The following is a 25,825-nucleotide window of genomic DNA, read 5'->3' as shown; positions in this document are numbered from 1 at the left end:
TTGGCAGAATTATCAAATATCACTTCACAGAGATTGGGCAGGCTTAGGTAAAATATAACAATAACTTTGGCAGAAGATCTTTAACATAACAAACAGGCAGGCTTCAGAATCCTACTAGATTCTACTTCAGGCAGGCTGTGCCTTCTGGGTGCTTAGAATGCTATACAGCTCAGTTGTTTAGCCCTGGCTTTGGCTACTTAAAATTATAAAAACAACAAACTGACAATCACTGCTTCCACACACACACAGAACTCCTGACTGGTGTCAGTATATTCTCTCTCACAGACCCTCTCACACTAGCTCCCAGACCCTCTCACACTAGCTCCCACCTCGTGCATTTCAGCCCTAACTAGTTTCCTGGTCTGAGTCTTGGGTAACCCTGCTGACCACCAGAATCCAGTTCCTCCTTTAGTGCGTCTTTTGTACAAGGAGACTGCCTGATGTGCTGGCAAATCTCCCTCAGAGTTTCCTCTACACAGAAGGTGCCTGGTGTTTGGCCCCCTTCTGCCTTCAAACTCTCTCCTTGAGACAGAGACTACCCACAGCTCTGTCTCCCACAAGAAGCTCAGCCTCACTGGCTGTTCTCAGCCTCCTTGTCCAGTTGCCTTTACAACTGACCGGCCTAAGCCCACAGTCTTCCCTTCAGACTCCTTCTCTGAAGACCTAACACAAAGACTCCGCAGTTAAGACTCAAATCCTGAGGTGTTTTACTGCTAAGCGAACCTCATGTTACTTTTTCATTGCTAGGGCAACATTCCAGCCAATAGCTGCAAGCCTGTTCCCCAGCTTCATACATATAGATGTGAACATCACAAGCAGCCCTAGATTTCCATAAAGTACCAGACAAAGGAAAAAAATCTGGATCACCTGTGGAATTACATAGGTAAGAGGGGCATTAGCATCATGGAATTCCAATATAACGGTTATTGATTTCTGTTTAACAAAGTAATGCTTTCATGTTAAGACAACTATAGTAACTACATGCTTAACATTCGATTTTAGAGCTTTATGCTTAGTCATGTCCAAAGATCTAGTCAAAGATCTGTCTGTGCTCTTGGAGCAAAACTGCCACCTGTGCACCAGTTGCAGGAGTACTTTATAACCATAAAAATTTATGCCTGCAGAAGACATATGCTCATTCTACAGCTGTTGCCAGCATAGTCAAGGCCTTCGTTCACACAAAGCTATACTAAAGCCAACTGGAGAGAACAAGACCCAGTCTGAAGTCTTAGTTATTTTACAGTACAACTGGCTCCCCTTGTAATGTGCTTCTGAACTTCAGCTGAAAGCTGATTGAAACTGAAGTTGCCAAGGACAGGAAGACTAAGAGCATGAACCAAGAAAAAATAATAGACAAATGTGAAGTCAGGATGAAAACAAAAAGTAGACCAATTAAGTATGTTCTCTCACAAAGAAATATATAAAAAATAGATGCAAAAGGGCAAGTATGGACTAGTATAGCATCTGAACTCCATGGTTCTTCCAACCACAAAATGTAGTACATCGTTTACATTTGTCAATAAACTACAAAACAAAAGAAATTATTACTTGTCAGAAGTGCAATATGCCAGAAAAAAATAAATGGTGATGAATGACTTGACAGGTAAAATAAACCAACATTTGAAACTTCTTTTGTAAGGTGATTACCAATGGGACAAAAAAATCCCAACTTCAAATATAGGCTAATGGGGTCTGAAAAGTGAAAAGATCTTGAGGGTCACAGTTGATAGCTCAATGAAGGTGTAAACCCAGTGTGCTGCAGCAGTGAGAAAGACTAAGTCTGTTAAGGATTATTAAGAAAGGGAATGAAAATAGAACAGCTGATATTATAATACTCCTGAATATATCTAAGGTGCAGCTTCATCTGGAATACTGTATACAGTTCTGGTCACTGTATCTCAAAAAGAACATTGCAGAGCTGGAAAAAGTACAGGAAAGGGCGGCACCTTCCCTATGTGGAAAGGCTGAAGAGTCCAGGACTTTTCAGTTTAGAAAAGAGGAAAATCGGGGGTAGAGGAGGAGATATTAAAGATTTATAAAATTATGGATGTGGTAGACAGAGATGACAAAGAGAATTTTTTCTCCCTCTCCCAAAATACTAAGAACATAACAGATGCCATGTTGGATCAAACCAATGGACCAACCAGTCCAACACTCTGTGTTACACAGTGGCAAAAACCTAGGTGCCATTAGGAGGTCCACCATCCAGGCCAGAACTCCAGAAACCCTACCACTGTTGCCCCCCAAGCACCAAGAATACGGGGCATCACTGCCCCAAACACAATGCTCCATCTATATCTTGTGGCTAACGGCCATAGACCTCTGCTCCATATGTTTATCCAATCCACTCTTGAAGCTCTCTATGCTTGTAGCCGCCACTTCCTGTGGCAGTGAATTCCACATGGTAGTTACTCTTTGAGTGAAGAAGTACTTCGTTTTATCTGTTCTAAGCCTACTGCTCATTAATTTCATTATCCGTGAGTTCTTGCACTGTGAGAAAAGGAGAAAGTACTTCTTTCTCTTACCTTCCTATCCCATGCATAATTTTGTAAACTTATATGACCACTTGATCGTTGTTGATCCAAGCTAACCTCTTCAAACGTTCTTCATGGGGAATATTTATTTTAGTTGCCCTTTTCTGCATCTTTTCCAATGCTATAATATCCTTTTGAGATATGAACAGAACAGAACACAGATTTATTCAAGGTAGGAGCTTTCGCATGAAAGCACACTTCTCCAGATACAAAGAAATGTACTGCTTCAGACCAACATGGCTACCCTACTCACCTGGACAGAACTGTACACAGTATTCCAAATGGGGCCCCAACATAGATTTATACAGAGGAATTATGATACTGGCTGAGTTGTTTTCAATCCCCTTCCTAAGAATCCCCAGTGTAGCATTTTACTTTTTTATTGCAGCTGCACACTGAGTCAACATCTTTGGCTCCAATGTATATTACTTTGCGCTTGCCCACACTGAACTTCATTTGCCATGTTGACACCCACTCACCAAGCTTCAATAGATCCCTCTGGAGTGCCTCACAATCCACCCAGTTCTCATTGTCCTGAACAACTTAAAACTCAAGGACATCCAATGAAGTTATTGGGCAGTAGATTCAGGGCAGACAGAAGGAAATACTTTTTTTTTACACAGAAAGTAATTAAAATGTGGAATGCACTGCCAGCAGATGCAGTGATGGCCAAAGAAATAGACAGCTTTAAAAGAGAATTAGATCCATGTTAGATATGTCTATCAGTGACTACTGGCCATGGGGGCTGAGGCAAACCCTCCTTGCTCAGAGGCAGTTAACCTCTGAATCCTGGTGCCACTGCCAGGAGGCAACATCAGAGGAAGGTCTCAGCCTCTGTGCCCTGTTCTTGGCCATCCAGGGGATCTAACAAAGCTCCTCTTACATTCTTATGAAACCTCGCAAAATATCCCAAATGAAATATAAGAATACCAAGTTCTAACAGGTCAACATACACAAACAATTTAGAAAACCACTGCATTACTAACAAATTGAACCATCAGTGCACTGTTTCAATTTACTTCCCCAGTACTACACCATTCTTTTTGGTAAAAGAGCTGGATCTGACAAAGTACACATAAAGCAAAAATGTTTATTTAGCCAAGATCATTCTCCAGGTATTCAAATCCTACTAGCAAATGCTCAAATGCAATATAAAAGGCAATACTTAGCACACATGTGAATCAGATCCTTTTCACTAGTCCCTGTGAAGATTTAAATGATCTAAAGCACCAAGAATCCCACAAAGAATTTTAATTTTCCATTACTCTGGAATGTCCATTAGGGATGCACAAAAAAAAATTCGGAATTGCACGGATTCGGAAATATACGGGGGGGGGGATTCGGAATCCCATATATTTCTGAATTCCGTAGTCAGAATAGCCACATATACGGTAGATGCGCGGCTATTTCCGAATATACGGCCCCATTATTCCCTATGGGGCATTGAAATCAATGGCAAATAGGGTGTATTTGAAGCCACCTGGAGAGGAGGGCGTTTGAGGGAGAGCCCCCAAATTTGCAGGGGACCTGCAGGGGACTCTCCCCTACAAACCCCCCAAGTCCCAAAAAGATTGGGCCAGGGGATCCCATTCCAGGGGCACCCAAAGAGGGTGCCCCTATTCCACCATTATACCCTATGGGCCATTGAAATCAATGGCAACATAGGGCATAATTAGAGGCTACTGGGGGGCAGGGGGTTTGAGGGAGAGCCCCAAAAACTGCAGGGAACCCACAGGGGACTCTCCCCTACAAAACCCCCAAGTCCCAAAAAGATTGGGCCAGGGGTCCCTGTCTTTGGGCTCCCCAAAAGGCCCAATGCTGGGGAAAGCCCAATTAGCCACTTCCTCCACTATAATTGCTGTGGGAAAAATGGCTCTGGCCAGAGGGGGGTTTGTGGGAGAGGCCCCAAAACTGCAGGGCAGCTTCAGGGGACTCCCCAGCATGAAACCCCTCTGGCCCAAAAAGACTGCACCCATCTGTGGGCACCCCAAAAGGAACACTGCTCCCAATGGTGAGAAAAAACCAATTAGAGCCACTTCCTCACTGTAATTGTCGTGGGAAAAGTGGCTCTGGGGAGCAGGAGGTTTTGAGGAGAGCCCCCCAAACTGCTGTGCAGCTTCAGGGCACTGTCCCACACAAAACCCACAAGGCCAAAAAAAAATTGGACCAGGGGGTCCAATTCCTGGGGCACCCAAAGCCAAACCTAACTTCACACCAGAGAATCTCTATAGGACCCAAATGCACTACATCCCTCTATCTACTCTATGAACCCTGCAGTGCAGGCCTGGAACCAATATAAACCCAGTTGCCAACATCACCGCTACACAAAACACAATCTGCTCAAGGTCTGCAGCAAACCCAGATGCCAGCTCTCCAGCCCTGCCCCAAACAACACGGGGAGAACTGGCCAAACACAACAAGCCTGCTGGTTCTGGGTCTCTCACCCAGGTGCCAGCTTCCCTGCCACAGAACACACATCTACAGATGCCAGCTCTCCAGCCCTGCCCCAAACAACATGGGGAGAGCTAGCCAAGCACAACAAGCAGCAACAAATCAAACACAGAATCCTTTTAAAACAGTAAAAAACTTAACTTTTAACAATACAGGAACTTTACCAACCCCTCCCCCCCCAAAAAAAACCCTTCACCCTAACCCCGAGAAATCCAAGCCACCCAAATCAGGAAAAGTAAAAGCACACTGCATTTTTAAAAGTCCTCTCACTAATGTAAGATATGGGCAAATTGGCAAAATCCCCCCCACCCCAGCAGAACCCCCTAACCCCAAATAAGCTAGTACCCACCACCCAAATCTGGACAAGTAAAGGGACTCTGAGTCTTAAAAAGTCCTTTTACCAACTAAAATAAAAACAAGAACCCCAAGACTGTCTTACCTTTTAGATGTGTTCTCTTACACCAAGCAAGTCTGGTAAGGCTGAGGCCAAGGGCCAGCACAGAACAATCTCTCTCACACAGAGACAAAAGAACAACATTGTTGCTGATGGCTGGAGGATCAGCTACACAAAAGCCCTTCAAAGCATGCATTTGTAATGCATTTTGCAAATACATGCTTTGGATTGGCTGCTGGGGCTCCTCTTCCCCCTCCCTCCCTCCCTGATCCCAGGGAGGCTATGGGAGAGGCAGGAAAATGCTACCAAAGGCAGGAAAGGAGGCTAGCAGCTCCCCTGAGGCTGCAGAAGCCACTTTCCTGCCTTTTGCATTGACATCTGTATACTTCCGAATATTTATACAGAAGTATACGGGGAGCTATACTCGGCTCCCGCATAATGGGCCCCAATTGGAATCAGGGGTGATTCCGTGGTTGATTCGGTTCGGCTGAACCAAATGCACACCTCTAATGTCCACGTTTGATGAACAAAGCCCACATAGCACTCAGAAGCAGTGCATCATGAATTGCAGTTCCCTAAAACTTGTGCAGAAAGTTAGCATGACGAGCCATCAAAGTGCCTGGGTGAGGAAGGTCTACTTTAAATATCTACTTGGCTACAGAGTTCCCTGTGTAGCCTTTGGCAAGTTACCATGTTTCTTTGTTCAGATGACATTCCCCTAGGAATTTCATCAGAAAGTGATGAGGAGGAAGTAATTCATTTCTTACCTACACCCACACCATGGAGCAGAAGGCATCAATTCAACACAACAATTCCCCACAAAGAAAAGTGCTGGCAGAAAGGGTAGGCAGCAACCACTTTAGGTCTCCCCACAAGTAAATCCCAGGGCAGGGGGTAGGGAGAATTTTAGCCTACCTGCCTTCCAAAGTTGCCATGACATTAACTCATATTCTAGGATTCTTGGGGAAAAGATGTAAAGGTAGTCCTCTGTGCAAGCACCAACTCATTACAGACCCATGCAGTGATGTCACATCACATTTTCTTGGCAGACGTTTTGTATGGGCTGGTTTGCCATTGCCTTCCCCAGTCATCTACACTTTATCCCCAGCAAGCTGGGCACTCATTTTACCAACCTCGGAAGGATGAAAGGCTGAGTCAACCTTGAGCCAGCTACCTGAAGATTGAACTCAGGTCATCAGAGCTTGGACTGAAGTACTGCAGCTTACCACTCTGCACCACGGGGCTCCTTTCTTGGAAGATGAGTAGGAGAGAAATCTAACTAAAGTTTTATACATAACTACTGCACAGTACTGATCACAGGTTCACAGATACTCTAAAAACTAATTACTGCTTGGGTCTTCAGTTCCTGCTCACAACCTCAAAATCTCCTTTGAAGTTTAAATGTTGCTGCTAGACTCAACTACAGATGTTACATCATTCTGCCGGGATGGGGGCAAGTTTTCATTCCTTCCCACCAACTATAATACCATGATCAGTATTATAGGAGTTACTAGACCCAGCATTTCTTCTGGAGGAGCAAAGTAATGCAGCTACAAAAAACATTTTCTTCCAACTCAGTCTAAGTCACAAGTTGGACCCCCTAACTTGAAAGATGTGATCTGGCCACCTGGACCCACACTATGACAACATGAAAGTTAGATTACTGTAATGCACTCTACATAGGTCTTCTCAGAGCAGGGGTGGAAACAAGTCAAAGGGTCAAAATTACTGATTTTACAGACCAAAATCTCCAAAATTCTGGCCAAAAACTGACAAAATACTTACAAAAACTGAACAATTTAATTTCAGCCTATTGATTTTAAAAAAGTTTTAAAAGACTAGAACTTCATTAAAATTGGTCTGGCCTCCAACATCCCCATAGCCAGCTCACATCTTTTTATTGAAAAAAATATTTTATGAAGATAGGACGTTTTCATTATTATACAAAATTTAATGCAAAAAAATCCCTTTTAAAAATAATCACAAAATGCATATAATAAAACAGCAAAACAGACTAAAATCATATATAAAATAATCATTATGAGAACAAGACAAACTTACTGTATAATAAGACTTGTCTCTGGTTTTACTTTATCTTTGGTTTTCAGCTGAAATAAGTAGTTTTTAGTGAACTCTTTCTCAACAATTTTCTGCACTGCATCTGTAAGCAATTTTTTTTTCTTCTTCTTCCATTACTTTCACTACTTAGGGTTGCCAAACCCCCTTGTTGGGATCGAGGTTCCTGCTGATTTTGGGGGCTTCAATTCACTGCCAGCCAGTTGGCCAGCAGGGGAAGCCTCACCCCCAAACAGCCCACTTCCACATCAATGTCATCAGCATGATGACATTACCCAATAACGATATCATCATGCTGGGCATATTGCATATCAGTACTCAGGCATTTTGGCTGAAACTCTATGGTTACTGTGGTGAACCAGGCCTGTGTCAGCCAGCGGGCCCCAGCTCTGCCTACCCCGCTGAGATTCTGACATGAAGCAACTGTTCCACTCCACTGCCTTGGAGTATTTAGCGGAAGGACGGTGACTCAGTGGTAGAGCATCTGCTTGGGAAGCAGAAGGTCCCAGGTTCAATCCCCAGCATCTCCAAAAAAAGGGTCCAGGCAAATAGGTGTGAAAAACCTCAGCTTGAGCCCCTGGAGAGCCGCTGCCAGTCTGAGAAGACAATACTGACTTTGATGGACCAAGTGTCTGATTCAGTATAAGGCAGCTTCATATGTTCATATGTTCATTGCTGCCACCACTGTCCCCGTCTTGGACTCTGGTTAAGCAGGACAGCCTCCTAACCTCCCTCCGACGCCACCAGGAACCAACCCTGGGGCTTCCCATGGATCCTTGGGGCTCCCCTAGAGAGTTGGCAACTGGCCATTTTACCACTTTCTCCTCCATAGGAATCCACTGGCCCACTCCTAGCATTTCTGAACAGTTGAGGGAACTATGTGGTACAGAGGGACTTCACTCCTTCAACAATCAAAGGATTTATTTAAAACTCACTACTATATGCAGGCATACCAGAAATTAACAGAAGAAATAAAATAACGTGAACAAAAATGCTTAATCTCTCTCCCTTCTCTAAACTCATGTCCTATCTAGATGAAATAAGGTACCTGCCCTGCATACCATTACTCTGAGGTAAGCTGGTCAAATATATCCCCCAAAATGGCCACCATCTCTGGCCCAGGAGCAGGGCTACACCTGCCTCTGTCTGTGGTAAGCTCCAACCAACAACCGACTGGCTTCCCACCCAAAAACTCAATAATATAAACAGCAGTTCCCACCCAGGAACTGCCTCTCCTTCCTGCAGCATTCTGGGGCAGATCTTCTCTAACTTTGATGGATATCCTGTCCTCTCTAGGGAGTTGCCTTCAAATTACTGGTTGAATATAGGAGAGAAGCGGGGAATGAGGAGGAGATTAGCCAAGGTCTACCTAAAGTTTGATAATCTCCTTCCATCCAACCCACAGACAGTTAAATCCACACACACAAAATGGCATATCTCCAGTTACCATGGAGTTTTTAGCCAAAATGTTAGAGTGTTGACATGCTACATGCCTGGCATGTGAAGCCCAGTAAGACCTGGCAACCCTATCTCTACTCCTACTAGCATGAGCTGTGCCATATTGAATCCCACCATATCCTTTTTCTCAGCAACCTCCTGTACGTTTGTTGCATCACTTAGTAACATTAGAGCAATCATCCTCTTCTCATTCTGTTCTTGTCTCAGCTTTTTCAGTTTTGCTTCCTTCTCTTATATACTATCCTTTTAACTATTTTCTTAAACCTTTCTAACTTATCTGCCTTTTCCCTTCCTTTCTTTCGTTTTTCTTTTTGCTTCTCCTCTTTAATAGCATGCTGTTCATCACATTATTGCTTGTAATGAACATGCCATCTGTAAAAGCTCCTGTGTGATATTAAAACGGTATACCTTGTTTTCATATACACAATATGAGGTTTCTTTGACCATTAGGTGAGCATTCAAAGTTCTCCTGACATGCTGGCCCTTTCAAATGATCAAAACGCATCCAGATTTTGAAAACACAAAAAAATCTGTCCTCACTGGAAGTAATGTTTTTCCCAAAATGCAATAACAAAAATAAAGAACCACAAATTATGTTCACAAAAGCAATACTGACTTTACTGACCAATTTTTTAAAAAACTGACAAATGACCAAGATGAAAAAAATGACTTTTACTATTTTAATGACCATATTCCACCCCTGTGAAGTCAATTCCAATATTCCACTTGGTACAGAATGCCACTGTTGGTTATTATTGGGAGCCAGGTAGATGTATAGTGCTCCCATTCTGCAGTCACTCCACTGGCTGCCCATCAGTTACCAAATTCAATTCAAGGTACTGGCTATCCCATACAATGACCTTCATTTTCTTGGACCCTCATATGTGCAACAACTTCACACGGCTAAGGAGGCCTTCTGCAGGCACTACCCTGCAAATAACAAAATCAACAACTTTCCATACATGTGTGTTCTCTGAGGTGGCCCCACTCTGTGGAATGGCATGCTTGAGGTCAGGAATTCTCCCACACTTCTAGCATTTCACAAACTGTGAAACAGAAATGTTCAGGAGGGCTGTCTTAATGCAGGTAAAACAGCTGCACTGTAACAAAATTATTCAGAAAGATCTTTTGGAAAGAGAAAGGGGCTGTAGACTATACTAATGCATACCATCTATTGCTGTAAGTATGATATCTAAACCAATGTATCTAAACCAAACTAGTTGTTCTTTCAATTTGTTAATTATACTGTTTTGACATAGATTCTGACTTGGTACTATTTTGCATGCTTAGTGACTGCCCACCAGCTATACATAACTCTACTCACTGTACTTTGCTGGTCTTAAAGGTGCTACTGGACTCCTATACTCCTACTAAGTAATTTTTATGCTCCAACTTGTTCTATGCTCCTACTAAGTAATTTTTGCAATGTGTCATGTTAAGTGTTTATGTTTTGTTCCAGGTTAGTGTCACAGCTTCATTTCAGATTTCTGCAATCCAGATCCTGTCCCATCCTGTTGGTTGCATTTGACTTACACAAACTATCTTGAGTCTCAGTGAGAAAGGAAGATTACGAATAACAATATTATATGTGTCTGTACAGTATATTTTAAAAGGCATAGCATATTTTAAATAAATAGCTCAATAAAATACATAAATGAATGTAATATTCTGAGCTCTCAGTTGTACTGTACCTTTTGATAAACTACAGAACACACTAGGTCTTTGACAATGGAGAGGGAGAGATCTTGAGCCTCAATGGTGACAGTCTCTCGAGTAAGACCAATCTGCAGCAAGAAGGAGACCCCATGCACTGAACCCCTGGAGTTAGTGAGACTCTGTGCGCTGAAGCTGCCATTGGACAGCCGACCTGAAAGTCCCGATTGTGGACTTGAAGATAATGAAGGGGTGGGTGCAGCAGCATGGGATGCAGATGGGGAAAACTTCTGTAAGGATGGAGGAGAAGATTCGTTCGATGACATCTGACTTGATTTAAATTTGTCAAGAAGTGCTTAATAGTAAAGAAAAAAAGGCTTTTTTCTTTGCCCTGCAATGTTACAAGAGTATTTTCACACTTCCCTTTTATGGTTCAAGAAAAAAAAATCCTCTTGTCTAAGTTATCTTCATTTTCCCTTTCATTCTGTGCATGATGATAATATTACTTTGGTCAGAAGTTATTTTAATGAAAGGTCCTTTCTGCAGAGCTTCAAATCAGCTGATCAAAAATACTTTGCCTTTAGCACCAAATCCAGATGTTGGGAGAGGCTTACATCATTATGAAATTGTTCTCTTCGGAAACAGACACTGCTTTTTCACACAGGCTCTTCATTCCAGTGCTTTTGAGAACACTTAGGTTTAGTTTGGGGACGGGGGGGAGAATCCTTCCCATTAAAATTACTGCGCTCAATGATTCAGCACCATACACAGACTTATAACTTGCGTTGATATCCCTGTCAGTTTGTTTTTTAAACGTGAATGCTGTCCTGTGCCACAAGTATTGTCTTGGAGGAATTTATTCTTTTTTTAGAAGTTCTTGGTTTAATTCACAGAGATGAGAAAATAAGATTACTATCAATGGTCTCCAAGTTCTCATTTTTAGATGATGATCATCTGACGAAAGGAAGAAACATTTCTACAAATACAGCTTCAACAAACATGAGCAGTGGATTCACAAGTGTAGTCTGCAGCATTTTGAAGTGCTATGTATTGCCTAGTGGAAGAAAAAAAGCTAGTTATTCCACATATACTTGGAATGTTACATAATGCCATAATCATACACGTTAAAAACAGAAATACTAGATTCACAAATACTTGTAACACAATCCATATGTTGACAGGTTATTAGATTTAGATATATTACCCATGCCATATATCCTACCAAGAACATGATGCTTTTTCTTTGAACCCATAACCAGGCTACCTCCATTGAAGTATGGCTCACAGTAACAGTAGCATTTAAAAAATTATATCAGAAACACTCATCATATTCCTGTTTTAGAAAGTGAAATGACACTTTAAAATCATATTTAATGTGCAGGACAATAATACAAAGTAATAATTTATTTGAAATACATAACAGAGCAGGTTAAGTAAGCAGATGTGTAAGAGTCACACTGAAACAACCCAGTTTACTACTAAATATATCTCCAAAGTAGGCAAGTACTAACAGTTTTGATTGCCCTTTGTAAAAATTTATCCTTCCACAATACATTCACCTAGAAAAATCAAACTGACAATATCACCAATAATCATTTTTAGCAAGGAATATATTTTATAATACTGTCCCCTAACTATTTTTTCTAAGAGCACATATGCATACGAGCACTATGCTTCCAGTCTCAATATTCTGTACTAACAGGAAGTGCAGAAAACCCCAGAAAAAGAGGTAGCATTTAGTTCCTCCACCCACACGCCTCAGCACAATTGCTACCACATACACATGAATTTCCCTTTTGTGCAGGACAAATAGGAAAAATATCTGGATAGACCTTACATGGCACCCCTGTATGTGTGTGCAAACTAAACTGTACTGACAATAGAAGTCTGTCTTTGTTTAGAGTTCTATAATCAGTTTTAAAAGTCCTCATTGCTCAGCTTCTTCTACCACACCACCCTAACCATCCACTGCTGAAATTCTAACAAACCAGTAATATGGCTCCAATCACAATAACTACTTACTGTTAATTCATAAAAATGACCGCTTTACACTACTCTAGTGTTCATATGCCATTAAAATGCAGAACTGCCACATGGCTTTCACTCCACTTAAGAACTGTATTTGTCATTTCACAATTATTTTAATTTTCAGTACTTAACTGACAATTTTTATTATGCTCAAAAATAGTAAAAAAAAAAGTTTGGTTGCCTAAAACATTTCAGCCCCTGTGCTGAATGCTATTTCTGCAAGCCAAATGCAAATAATTAGCAGCAATATTTTTAATAACTGAAAATGCAAAGAGTTTGAGACTTAGTTTAAAGAAAGAAGCAAATCTGCATTTCACGATATGGCCAACAAGCTGACATGGTGGAAGCCTTGTCTGATGCCTACATTTCAGAAAGTACACACTGATTCCAGTCTTATGAGATGAGATACATACTGCAACATGGCTTGAGAAGAGCCAGAAATATTCAACAGCAAATTGTGGAGACAGCAAGAATGCCTTCCTCCATCCATAATGCAATAACAAATCATTTAATATTTCACTTACAGTTCTGCATAACTTTTCTCTTCCTAATATATTTTTGCTATACCCATTCACAGGGGGAAAAAATGCTTGTAGAACACAAAAGGGGAAGCAAGCAAATATTACTCCACAAGATATCTAGAACAGTATGCTCCCAAGAACAGTACTGGTGTTCCAAACAGGCATAAAACAGGCCAAAACTGCAGATATGTCAAGTTCTGGTTCATCAGGTAGTTACTATCTATTCATTATGCTAAAACAAGAATCCCTTTTATGAATCAATTGGCAAAGTTATATACCGTAACTTTTAACATGAATGGAACCCCACACCCCAGCTGTGGCACAAAATCGGTTTTCATTATAATTTTGAAAAATAAAAAAGAGGGTTTTTTCAGAGAATTCTTTGTTATTGAGAATTTATTCTCAAGAAGTTTGTGTATAATTAAATAATGTTTAATAGGGAATAATCACTGTGTACAACATTATAAGAACACCCTATACTTGTACAGAACAAATGTAAGGTTTTGGAAAATAAACTGGATTTTATTTATTGCAATGAGTGTTGTTCTTTTGCACGCCTCCCCCCCCAAAAAGATGGCAAATTTAGATTCTGACCAAGCCTTTCATGTACTAATGTTAAATTACTACTTTTCATGGCCTCTAAAATATGGTGTATCCCTCAATAAAAATATAACTACAGAAAATAGCTGCTAGAGAATGTGCATTTGTGTTGATGCCAGGAAAATACAAATGATCCCCAAAGGTAAGAGACCATGATAAAAGCTCAAATACCAATGAAATATGTACTGCCTACACAACTATTATTTAGAAATACAGTATCTTAAACACTGTAGGGAATGTAAATGTAGCAGTATCTACACAATGGTCTCATAACTCTGAACACTTAAGTAAAATGGAAAGGGTAATTTGATCCTAACAAGAAGAGAGTAAAATTATTTTATTAGAAACATTCTGAACTGATTGAAAAGCAGTGTGTCAGAAGGCAAGGAGAAGACTGTAGTAATCTAAGTGAGAGAGGACCAAAGCATAGATAGCTTTTTCCAATAACCATAAAGGAGTGTGAGAAGCATTTCATTAGATTGTTAGCTGGAGCCATGCTTATATAGCTGCCATTTCTTCTCACAGGCAAGGCTGCAGAGTGTTGCCAGTTGAGATCTGAATGAACAAAGAAAGGTGATACAGATTGCAACAGAACTATTTATTCCAAAACATCCCCTCAGTTTCAACACTGGTTCTTCCATGTCAGAAGTTTGCTGATTTTTGCCTAATAAATTAGGAAAAGGAACTCCAAGCAGAACAGCCAAACCAAAGAAAGTGAATCTAAGCTTAAAGATGAAAAGAAAGAATCTGGCCAAGAAAAGCTTCTGGAAATCAGGTCAAAAATCCATGCCTCTGTCTTCCCAATACTAACACTTGCTTACACAATGAACATTTCAGCAAAGTTCTAAAAGTTTGTCGAAATTCTATTTTCAAAGCTTGTAAATGCTCAAGAAAGAACCTCTCTGATCAAAATTAACATTCAGTACAGAAACGGCTCCATTCCACTTTCTAAACTGCAAAAATATTCAAACTGACTCACAGAGTAAAGTGACTCACAGACTACAGTCTCTTTACATCCATCCCTAGCACAAGGCCTGCCGCTCAGGGAGGGATAACTTGCAAGCATCTTTTTTCCTAACAATTTCTAAGAACTTATTCAAAATAAATCACTGAAAATTAAGCAGCTAGAGTATACAGAAGAAATGATCAAGCATTTATGTCTTCGGTACTATTAGAATTTTTTATTGGTTTCACTACCTTGCCTGTAAAATACTATCCCCTGAACCTGCAGTTTTGTGAAGGCTCATAGAAGAACCCCAAATAGAGTCTTTCAAAGTTTATTTCCCCATTAGTTTCCTAAAGCATAGCCCAAAGCTGTGTCCAGACAACGTCTTACCCACATATTGCTGGATTTATGCTACAGCACAACACTGGCAATAGAGGAAAGATTCCTTCCAACATAGAAACTATGTACTATACAGCTCATTATCCTATATATTTTTACTGGTGTGACTCACTGAGTTCAGTAGGACTTACTACTCATTAAGCCTGTCTAGCACTGCATCCTTAATTTTTGGAGCAATCTGAAATTCAGTGAGGAAAGATACTGAATCCTGTCTAACACACAGGAGGCCTAACCAGCATAAATGCCAACTCAGTTGATAGTCAGGGCCAGCCCTAGACTGTCTGGCACTCCAGGCAAGGCTAACTTCTGGCGCACACACCCTTTGCACTGATAATGTCACTGAGTTACATGGGAGCGACCAATTCACTGCTCTAAGCAACTGCCTAGTTTGCCTAGTGGCAAGGCTGATCCTGTTGACAATAAAACACTGAATATGTTTGGGCTTCAAGAAGGGCCGGAGACTATCTGGTATCCTAGGCAAGGCAAACCCTAATTTGGCACCCCACAGAAGGCCAGTGCCCTAGGCAATTGCCTAGTTTATCTAGTGGCAGGGCCAGCCCTGGCTTCAAGCCAAACATCATGGAGATCTTTTGCATCACTGACTGGCTAATCCAGTGGTACTCACTCTGCAGACCGCCGAAAGCCACAGGCGCAACTGCCATCAAACCAAAGACACACACGACTACTGCATGCCATGTGCACCAACCCATCTAACAAACATCAATTATAATGATTAAACATATGCCTATAACCTTTTTAATTACCAGAATACCGCTGAGCAAGCTAGCTGTGAGGAAAGGGGAGTAAAACTGCTATCATCGCACTGTGGCCAGCTTGCATTTTTCCTGGCTGGAAGTCATGGCAGAGGTTATAGTCTCTGTGGCCAGTTGCTCTCCTCCCAAACCCTTTCAGATGTTAGGATGAGAGCACAGAGGCTGTGGAGAAGGGTAGGGGACTGCTGGAGACTACAGTCTCTTTACATCCATCCCTAGCACAAAGCCTGCAGCTCAGGGAAGAATACATCTTACCAAGAGCCAGTTTGGTGTAGTGGTTTGGTGTAGTGGTGTGCGGACTTAGGAGAATCAGGTTTCATTCTCCCCTCCTCCACTTGCAGCTGCTGGAATGGCCTTGGGTCAGTCATAGCTTTCGCAAGAGTTGTCCTTGAAAGGACAGCTTTTGTGAGAGCTCTCTCAGCCCCACCTATCTCACAGGCTGTCTGTTACGGGGGAAGAAGGAGATTGTAAGCCGCTCTGAGACTGATTCAGAGAGAAGAGCAGGGTATAAATCTACAGTCTTCTTCTATTTTTGTAGGGAAAACCCACAACAGGAACTCATTTGCATACCAGACAACACCCCTGATGTCACCATTGTTTCACCCAGGGCTCTTGTAGAAAAAGCCCAGCAGGAACCTATTTGCATATTAGGCCTCAACCCCTGGCACTAAGCCAGCCTGAACTGCGTTCCTGCTCAAAAAAAGCCCTGCATCTTACCCATCTTCCAATCTCTGTGGTGGTGAGAACTACCTGCTAGCCCACAAGACCTAGCAGACAATGGCCTTGCTGACCTTCCTGGAATTTGAAGCAAGTGCCATGTAGGGGACAATGCCCCCAAAAGCCGCAAGTAGCATGACAAAAAATCTCATGTGTCTCTTGAGCCACCAAGTATAAGTGACCTAATCCTTTTAGCTAGAAACTGAACCCAGAGCCTTCAGTATCCAAAACAAAAACTCTGCCACTGATTCTTCTAATTTTGGCTACAGCACCGTTTGCAGCAATCAGCATGGGGAACAGCATAATCCTCAAGTGTTTTGTGGGCATCAGGTACAATGAAAAGCCTTCTATATGAATTAAGTCACTTCATTCTTCATTTACCTCTCAACTATTCCCTGTTTATACATTACCCACAGACAGCCACATGCCTAAACACCATCACTTCAGCACTATCCTCCATTCAGTATAATTTACATTGAAGGTTAAGGGTGCAACTCACACTCCACTGCAAAGAAATTTCCTCTAAAGTTAACAATAAACACTTGTCTACTGCTTTGTTAAGAGCATACGAAAGCTTACATTTTGAATAAAACTTAGTTGGTCTTAAAGGTGCACTTGTCTACTGCTTTGTTCAATAAACAACTTTATTATAAGTTTAAGCAGAATACGAATCACATCAAAGCACAAAACACTACACTCAAGGATGAACTGATTTGGGCCTTTTATTATTATTTACTTGTAATCCAACGGGTTGCCAGGCTGAGAACTTGTTAAGGCGGCTTTACCAGCCAAAACCTTCGCAGCACTTTGAAAACGTTGCAGGTCTTCGGGCGAAAGCTAGTCCCATCCCTGTCTTCTCGCACTGGAGTAAGGGTGGGTGGTCAGAAAGAGGTGGAGAAGGCGATTTGGCTCTTTCCCTTCCTTATGAATCTGGCCGAGGACGGAATTTGTTTCAGAAGGGAAAGGGGTTCGTCGGCCCCCAAAAGGTATATCAACCTTCACCTAGACACAACTTCTCACATTGTTGGGGGTGGGGGGCGAGATGATGCGGCCGGAGCGAACAGCCAGCCGTCGAGATTTGGGCGCTCTCGGCCTCCCCTTTCGATCACATCTAGATGGGGGGCCGCTGCTCTCATGGCGCGAGAAGAGAGATGCACTGAGAAGCCGCTTCTGCCTCCAGATTCGGCGCCCCCTCCCCGCTCCCGAACCCCAGAAAGGGCGGCGTTGCGGGACTAAAGGAACTTTCCAAGCTGTCCCGCTCTGCTTTCCCCACTCCCCCCTTTCTCTCGCTCCTGCTTTACCTCCGCGTCACAATGCCGAACCACTCACTTGCGCTTCTACCAGGACTAGTGGCTTCACACGCATCTCATTATCGCCGCTCCCACTTAGAGCACACACGGAGCGCCTTAGCCACCCGAGACGGGACAGAAGGGTCGAGGGGCATGCTGGGAAGTGAAGTTTTCCTTCCCCCGCTGTCCCCCGGAGACGAACAACGAGAAGAACTACAACAACCACGGTGCTGCAGCGGTAGTGAGCCAGCGGGTTTGAGGCGGCGCAGGCGTAATCCTCTGGCAGTTTCCGTTATTTCTAGTGCCTGTGGCGGTTGATGTTCTAAACCGCTAGTGCGAGGGAGCGGGGGAGTCGCTGTAGGAGCAAGAAAAAGGAGGAGTGGGCGGGGAAACGCAATGGAGCTGGAGGTGGCAACGGGGGTTTACGAAACACCACGGGGGGGGGGGGGACTAGTAGGACGAAATAGCATTACCCCAGCAATGCGCTTGAAAGTGCGAGACACAATGTCCCGTGTAGTATTCGTCGCCCGATGTTTCTAGTCTGGCAAAGCCCGGTCGCTGGCAAATCATGTTATTTTGACACGATGTGTGTGCAGTTTCCGGGGAGGGGAGGCAATGTGGAAGCTAAAAAGTGGACCTCCCATTAGTTAATGTCTCAAATTCCTACAGCATTTGATCATCATCTTCCCGTCCCGTTTTATGATATACCAAACGAGCCGGAGGAATTAACTCTCCATAACGCTGTTGGTCTTCATGTTCTTCATGTTCTGCATAAAAATATGGAGCAGAGGTCCATCAGTGGCTATTAGCCACAGTGTGTATGTGTGTGTGTGTGTGTATATGTGGCCGCTGTGTGACACAGAATGTTGGACTGGATGGGCCATTGGCCTGATCTAACATGGCTTCTCTTATGTTCTTATGTTCTTATGCAGACGGGGGAAGAGGTTTGTATAAGTTTATAGACAACCACTTTAAAACAAATATCTTATTTAGCCACCATATCTTTGAAAAACCTCTATTAAAACTCAGTCTCTCAATACGCTCCATTGTGATAATGCTGAGTACTCCCACCTAGAGTGAGGAGAAATGGGAAATATTGCTAGGTAGCCGTTGCAAGATTTCTGAACTCACCATGTCGCTGTGACATTGGTCAGTCAAGACCCTCTCTTCAGTATAGATTCTTAATTCATGGCCATATGTGGGAGGCAGTGAGGTAATAATCAGCCCTGAATGGTAGGGCATACTTCTTAATGACCCATCAAATGGCCTAAGCTATCAACACCCACTTGCTTTAAGCGGTGGAAACGAAGTCCAAGTGAGGTTAATAAAAGGGAACAGAGGCTGTGGCAAATCAAATGCAAGACTGTGATCAGTTTGGTGTAGTGGTTAAGTGCGTGGACTCTTATCTGGGAGAACCAGGTTTGATTCCCCACTCCTCCACTTGCACCTGCTGGAATGGCCTTGGGTTAGCCATAGCTATCACAGAGGTTGTCCTTGAAAGGGCAGCTGCTGTGAGAGCCCTCTCAGCCCCACCCATCTCACAGGGTGTCTGTTGTGATGGGAGAAGATAAAGGAGATTGTAAACCGCTCTGAGTCTCTGATTAAGAGAGAAAGGCAGGATATAAATCTGCAGTTCTTCTAATTTGTCTATCAGTTGTAGATTCATTGTGGCCAAGTGTAAAGTAATGCACATTGGGGTCAAAAATCCCAGCTATAAATACAAATTGATGGGGTGTGAACTGGCAGAGACTGACCAAGAGAGAGATTTTGGAATTGTGGTAGATAACTCACTGAAAATGTCAAGACAGTGTGCAATTGCAATAAAAAAAAGGCCAACGCCATGCTGGGAATTATTAGGAAAGGAACTGAAAACAAATCAGCCAGTATCATAATGCCCCTGTATAAATCGATGGTGCGTTCTCATTTGGAATACTGTGTACAATTCTGGTTACTGTGCCTCAGAAAGGATATTATAGCATTGGAAAAAGTGCAGAAAAGGGCAACTAGAATGATTAAAGGTTTGGAACACTTTCGCTATGAAGAAAGGTTAAAACACTTGGGGCTCTTTAGCTTGGAGAAACGTCGATTGCGGGGTGACGTGATAGGTGGGGGTTTTTTTGCTTGATGTTTTTGGCCACTGTGTGACACAGAGTGTTGGACTGGTTGGGCCATTGGCCTGATCCAACCTGGCTTCTCTTATGTTCTTATAGTACTCCCTCTTTCTCTCCATCCATTTAGCACTGCAGTCTAGAAACAGTCCAGTTTTATATCAACATCTTCCATTGTTTGGTTTTGAAGAATTCTTAATTTGTTATGTTACAGGTTTTCAGTAAGCACATGGTAGATATCAAAAGCTAGTTTAATACTAAACTATTCCACCTTTCACCTGGATCAAATTGAGTATTTTGTGTGAAACGTCCAGCTGTGGTTTCAAATGTGAAATGTCAGAACACTGATTTCAAATTGTAGTCCGGGCCCAAAACTGGGTTCTGTGAACTCTTATGGTTTTAACACAAAGCCACAAGGTAGGAAGAGGGTAAGTGGCACTGGTGGGGTGAGTGGCATATTTGGTTCTGTAAAATGGCCCTGAAATGCACCATGTTCAACAGTGGTCTGTATTTATAAATGCTAAATGATAGGTAGCGGTAGGAACAACACTATACCCCACTCTGTCTCTTTGGCATCAAATGGCAGGAAACCCAGTGTCTACTGGTGCTGTGGTGGCCCTTATAAAGAGCTACATGCCAATCAGTTGACTAGTAACAGCTGATCCTTTAAAAGATAACCCATATGATAATCAACTCTTTCATGGCTCAGCCCTAGGGGCAAAAAAAGGAAGTTGCAGGTAAGCAATTCCTAGGAGGCTGTTATTTTTCAGTCATGGGTTAGGTCATGCCCCTCAAGGGCTTCTGAGTAGAGGGAGACCGCTAGGCATACCCCAGGCCTAACCTCTAGCTCCTAGCCTAGAAAGAATTACAACTTGGGACAAGAGGTGGTAAAATACGGTAGTGTCCTCCTGCCGCTCTCTGAAAATAAGAGAAGGTGCTTCTAGTAAATTGGACCCCTGGTGCAGAATGGCTATGACCTGGAACCTGATGCTAAGCATTAAAAAATAAAACAGTGATTCAATAATTGATGTCAGATTCCTGCATTATATTTTGGGCAAGTGAGCCCTCAAATGTACAGTAAGTTAAGAAGGTTACCTCTAAAGACACCAGGGCCAAGGGCCACATCCCACTGGGGAGGGACTACTTCCTCATATTAGAGATGAGACACTGCAGTCGTGACGCTTGTACTTTAATGGGTTGGTTGGTACTATCACTCTGTGGCCTTGCTAGCTTAAGACTCCTCTACTTGTTTATACCTCATTGCTAGGGCTGCTTTCCCTGCCTGTATCCATTTCTCCCTAGTCCTTGAGTCTCACTATCACATCCTTCCTGCAAGGTTAAGCCAGGGGACAACCCATCTATCAGGGTCAGCCATACAAAGCCCCTCATGGGTGCTCTTGAGGCCAGGAATGCCAACTTCTGAGACTTCAGGCAACACGGTACTTTTCTGTCTACAGTCCTTCGTCAGCTACCCATTCTGCTTTCACCTGGGGCCTTTTATCCCTCTTTACCTGGCCACTCCTTGTTCCTAGTTTCCTGCTCTTGAACAAGCCCCTCTTGAAAAAGGTGGGCCTTCCTTCTGACTTCTCCTCCCTTGCTGTTGTCATCCCATCTGACTTTCTTCTCAGCTCTTCTGCCAGTCAGCTGCTGCCCTCCTTCATCCCTTTTCCTCCTCAGGAAGGGAGCCCAAGACAGTGAGGGTGCTCTTTGTAAAAGTTTGAGAGCCACTACTATGTAACATTCTATCCAAATATTTATCATGCCACTGAGTATTTGTAAACAAAGGAAAGGTGGCATTGCCAACAATTTATTTTGATTCTCTTCTAAATGGCAAACTGCAGAGCAGGTAAATACTTTTATATAAGTGAAATGCAAACCATGCTAATCTGTCATACTAGATGATACACTCTGCCACAACTAATGATACATTATGAAACTCCATGCTCATGTTAAAGAAAGAAGCTATTGTTTAATGATGAAAAGAAGACTGAGAAAGGAGGGCATGGGATCTGCCTTACATATTTAAATACCTTTTCCTGCAATTTGTGTGCACATATTTCACTTTATATGCTGTCAGGCATCCTCAGGGGGTGGTTGTGTGTGTGTGTGCTTTTGGGGGGGGGGGGGGCGTGAAAAGAAGAAATGCACCTTTAAATAGTAGATTAGTCAGCCTACAGCTATAGACCTGGATACAAATAGTTGCTGATGCTCAAGGGCTTGAAGAAGCCCTGTGGATTTTTTGTTGTTGTTTCTCTTGAATAGCTAGCCCCCAGTGTTCTCTCTAAACTGCATAATGTGAGCTGGCTCACACATTTTTGTCTTGGCTTAGGAAGAGCAAACTAATTTATGCAGTAGCCAAATCACTCACTGACAACTTTAATGGCAGTAGCTCAGAAAGAATTTTGGTTTACAAGACTCCACAGCTTAGAGGAAGTATTGCTAGCCCCCAACTCGTACCACAGACTGCTTTTGCAATGGCTGTTTGGGAAAAATATATGAAGTATCAGTGGAATCAAAGAAGTAGTTTGATAGCTTCTGGATCTTGGCCATATCTGGAGCCATACTAAAATAAAATCACACATTTTCTGAGGCCATTTTGGTTTTGGTTAACAGGGAATGAACAATATTAAAAATGGGCTTTTCATTTAAAGATATTATTTTATTATTATGTGTTGTCTTAATACCGTCAATGTCTCTAAAAGTCACCTTTATTGGGCTTTTGATAATACACAAATGTTAATTTAGTCAAGTAAAAGGCTAATAATTGGATAATTAGTAAAAGGCTAATATAATAATTTAATATAATATGAACTTAAAGGCTAATATAATAATTTAATTGGTTGAGAACCTTTATGCAGCCACATTCCCATGGCCATATCCTACTAAGAATTTAAATTGAATGGCAAACAAATTACTGACTGCTTTTGAAATATTATCTTAATAATTAGCCCAGAAGAATCAGTATGCTACTGTTCTCATCACAGTAAACATGGGTATCCAAAAGATTCTATGAAGAAAACGTGTGGGTTTTTTATATTCAAAAATGGCTAGAAGGCAACAGTCGCTGTCTTTTCTAATTTTTCCTTTGTATGGTGACAGTTATACAGCAACTGTGCAACCAGCTTATTTGCTTAGGACTGAGCATCTGTTGAAATCAATGTTTATTTTAAATGAAATTTGTAGAGGTGTATTGCTTTGTACATTGAAAAGTTAGTACTGCCTGGGATTATTTTACTGATGAAAATTTAATAAGTGCTCTTTTTCCTGCCGAAGTACTTTTCCTAGATAGTTCAGAGCAATCTTTTTTTTTTACCCAGAAAGAAGCTCCCACACACTAACATTTTGAACATCATTATGAATGCTTGTATAAACAGTTTTGAAGATGGAGCTGAATTCAGTATTTAAGTAAAGCAAGCTCCTTGTTTATAGGGAATGTTTTCTATCCCATCTGAAATGTATATCACTTTATGAACAATAGCAGATGGATACTGGGTATTACCACTACCATATTTGGACAGCAATTAAGCTTCTTTGCAAAGCTTAGCTATGTAGCATCCAATAGTTTCTACCTTAATTTGTTGCCCTAAACCATAGTAGCTGCTTTTTCATAGATTAGAATTGAGGTTGGATTAGGCAAAATCATTATTAATTGGTTGTAAAATAAAACTAGCAGCAGTTTTAACAGCTTTTGTTTAGACCTTTTCTGATTCTACATTTCAAGTGCAGATGAAATATTTTGCTTGTACTAGTACATCTCATTGCAGTTTCTTATTCAGTCATCTATAAATAGTAGCACATTAAATAGTGTGAATGCAGACCTCATGTATGTGATTATGTGGCACAATATTACTCACATCCTAAGCATTAGGACACTGATTATCAAGACTGACTGTGTAAGTAACCTAATTTACATTTCAATCATTTAAAAATATGATTCATCAAAGTGCAGAACAATCAGAAAAATGGAACAAGATTATACACCATGAGAAATACAGCTGACTAGCATAAATAATTAGCAGTTATTTGAGTCACCACTTCTATAATATAAAGAATACTGCATCCATTCCCCAAAAGACCAACCTAGAAATGAATTTGTCTAGTGAAAGTTAACTTAATATACTTCAAAAGTGGTTCTGTTATTGGAAAAAAATACATTTTACCCTACAAGACGGAAAGCACTCCAAAAAGAAGTGTAAATATTCAGTCATAGGGTTCAGAGAAGCACAAAAGGCAGACCACAATTTGTTACCCACAAAATGGTACATAACCCATCAACTATGCAGATTGGCAAATTCCAAATTGTGCTATCCATGCATAGAGTGGAGGCATGTTTGGTTAATTGACAATATAAGTGGCTTGGAAAATTGCATTTTCTATAATTCTGGTGATACATAATAAATATTCCCTGTGAAGTTCATGCTATTTGACTTCATATTCTTTGGGTTCACAGTTTATGGATTAATTATGGTCATATTTTAGAGGGGGACACAATCTTAGGAGACATAAGGATGATTCTGGCAACTTTAAAATGTTGGAGAGCTTTTCTCCGTGCTAAGTGCTATATGTAGTGATCCAATGTGAACTGATGTGTGGGGAACGCCTCCTCAAAGAAGGTGTAATCAGAAACAGTATTATATGCTGGCATTGCTGTAGAGGCTGTTGTCATACCCACCGCTGAAGAATTCATTTCTCCAAGACTGAAGCTTTCAGATATGCTACCTGGAAATGATAAAGATATCTAATGGAGATCTGAAGTTATTACAGGCATGGAATCATTTGGAGCACTTGCACTTTAATCTACCTGTGGAAACGGGTGAATAGTTTTTAAAGCGTTTGAAGTCGGAAATTGACACACATACTGAGAATTTTGAATTTTTCTTACTGAGAGCTTTGAACTTTTGTATGATTGTATGGTGTTTTGTTATATATAATGTTTTTGGAAATTCAGTCATAAATGGTGTTACTGTCAAGCATGTGGTTTCAATGACGAGAAGTTTGGTACAAAACTACATTTATTGATAGACCGATACTTTCTGTGTAACAGATTCTTGAGAGTGATGCTAAAGATACATTGATACAATACTTTTAAGGCATACTTCAAAGGGATTCCAAAAGGTGGGGGCAAGGGATATGCTCTCACACATAAACTATCATAAATGTCTACATTCTCATAGCGTTATCAGGACTCCGTCCTTGCTTTCCCCAGATGTGCCACACTCCCTAACGAATGTATGGGAAGGTGCTGCTAACTCTTTTTCAAGTTAGTTGAGAAGGGGGAGGGGGAAAGAATAACAGAGTTCATAGACCTTGGTCCTCCATGATATTTCACAGGCCAGCTTTATGGAGGACCCTAAAACAATCAATCACCAGTGGAATTCTACCATGCTTGACAGTTACTGATATATGAATGCTGATTTTGAAATAGTTGTTCATTATTATTCCACAGGTTTTTTGGGGGGTGTTTGAAAGTGCTTTCTTCTGTGGTACTCTAGGATTATCTAACTTTAAAATGTCAGCTTCTTTATTTTTAAAAAATATGTTTCTATCTCTCATTGCAATATAATATCTAAATACTCATAGTGCTAGGGAAAAGACCACCCAATTATAAAATGTTTTTTGGAGAATGATTCATGATTTTAATCAGGAGTACCAGAAATATTAGGATGATTTGTTTCCTCTGCTGGTAAATAGCATAACTTCATTGAATTGAAATGCACTTCATCCAAAGCTTAACCGCTTTGGTGATACCAATAGTTGAAGCAAACCTTTCTAACCATGCCTGAAAATGTACAGTAACGCAACACTGTGTAGTAACATTGCCCTGCGGCTTGGCAAGAAGTTCAGTAACTTGATGAGGATGGAGCATTGCACAAGCTAT

The 25,825-nt window shown here is 41.6% G+C and overlaps 1 protein-coding gene across 5 annotated transcripts in view; it reads right to left on the bottom strand.

Annotated features, from left to right (window-relative positions):
- PRKD3 (protein kinase D3) overlaps positions 1-18,110 on the bottom strand; it is an 86,637-nt gene extending 68,527 nt beyond the window's left edge. Inside the window, exons 1-2 of one of the 5 annotated variants that reach the window (XM_060244033.1) lie at positions 17,852-18,110; positions 10,605-11,620 (exon numbers count right to left, since the gene is read on the bottom strand). In XM_060244033.1, coding sequence (XP_060100016.1) covers positions 10,605-10,892 — 288 coding nt within the window. In that variant the 5' untranslated portion in view covers positions 10,893-11,620; positions 17,852-18,110. Of the gene's footprint in view, positions 1-10,604; positions 11,621-17,552; positions 17,572-17,851 lie in introns of those variants that run through there. The other 4 variants (XM_060244024.1, XM_060244042.1, XM_060244051.1 and 1 more) reach the window with 4 other exon arrangements.
- Between the last annotated feature and the right edge of the window lie 7,715 nt (positions 18,111-25,825).

The sequence above is a fragment of the Heteronotia binoei genome, chromosome 1, assembly GCF_032191835.1.
Source record: "Heteronotia binoei isolate CCM8104 ecotype False Entrance Well chromosome 1, APGP_CSIRO_Hbin_v1, whole genome shotgun sequence".
NCBI lineage: Eukaryota > Metazoa > Chordata > Lepidosauria > Squamata > Gekkonidae > Heteronotia > Heteronotia binoei.
Note: the sequence above shows the minus strand (reverse complement) of the source record. Positions and strands in the feature narration are given on the sequence as shown.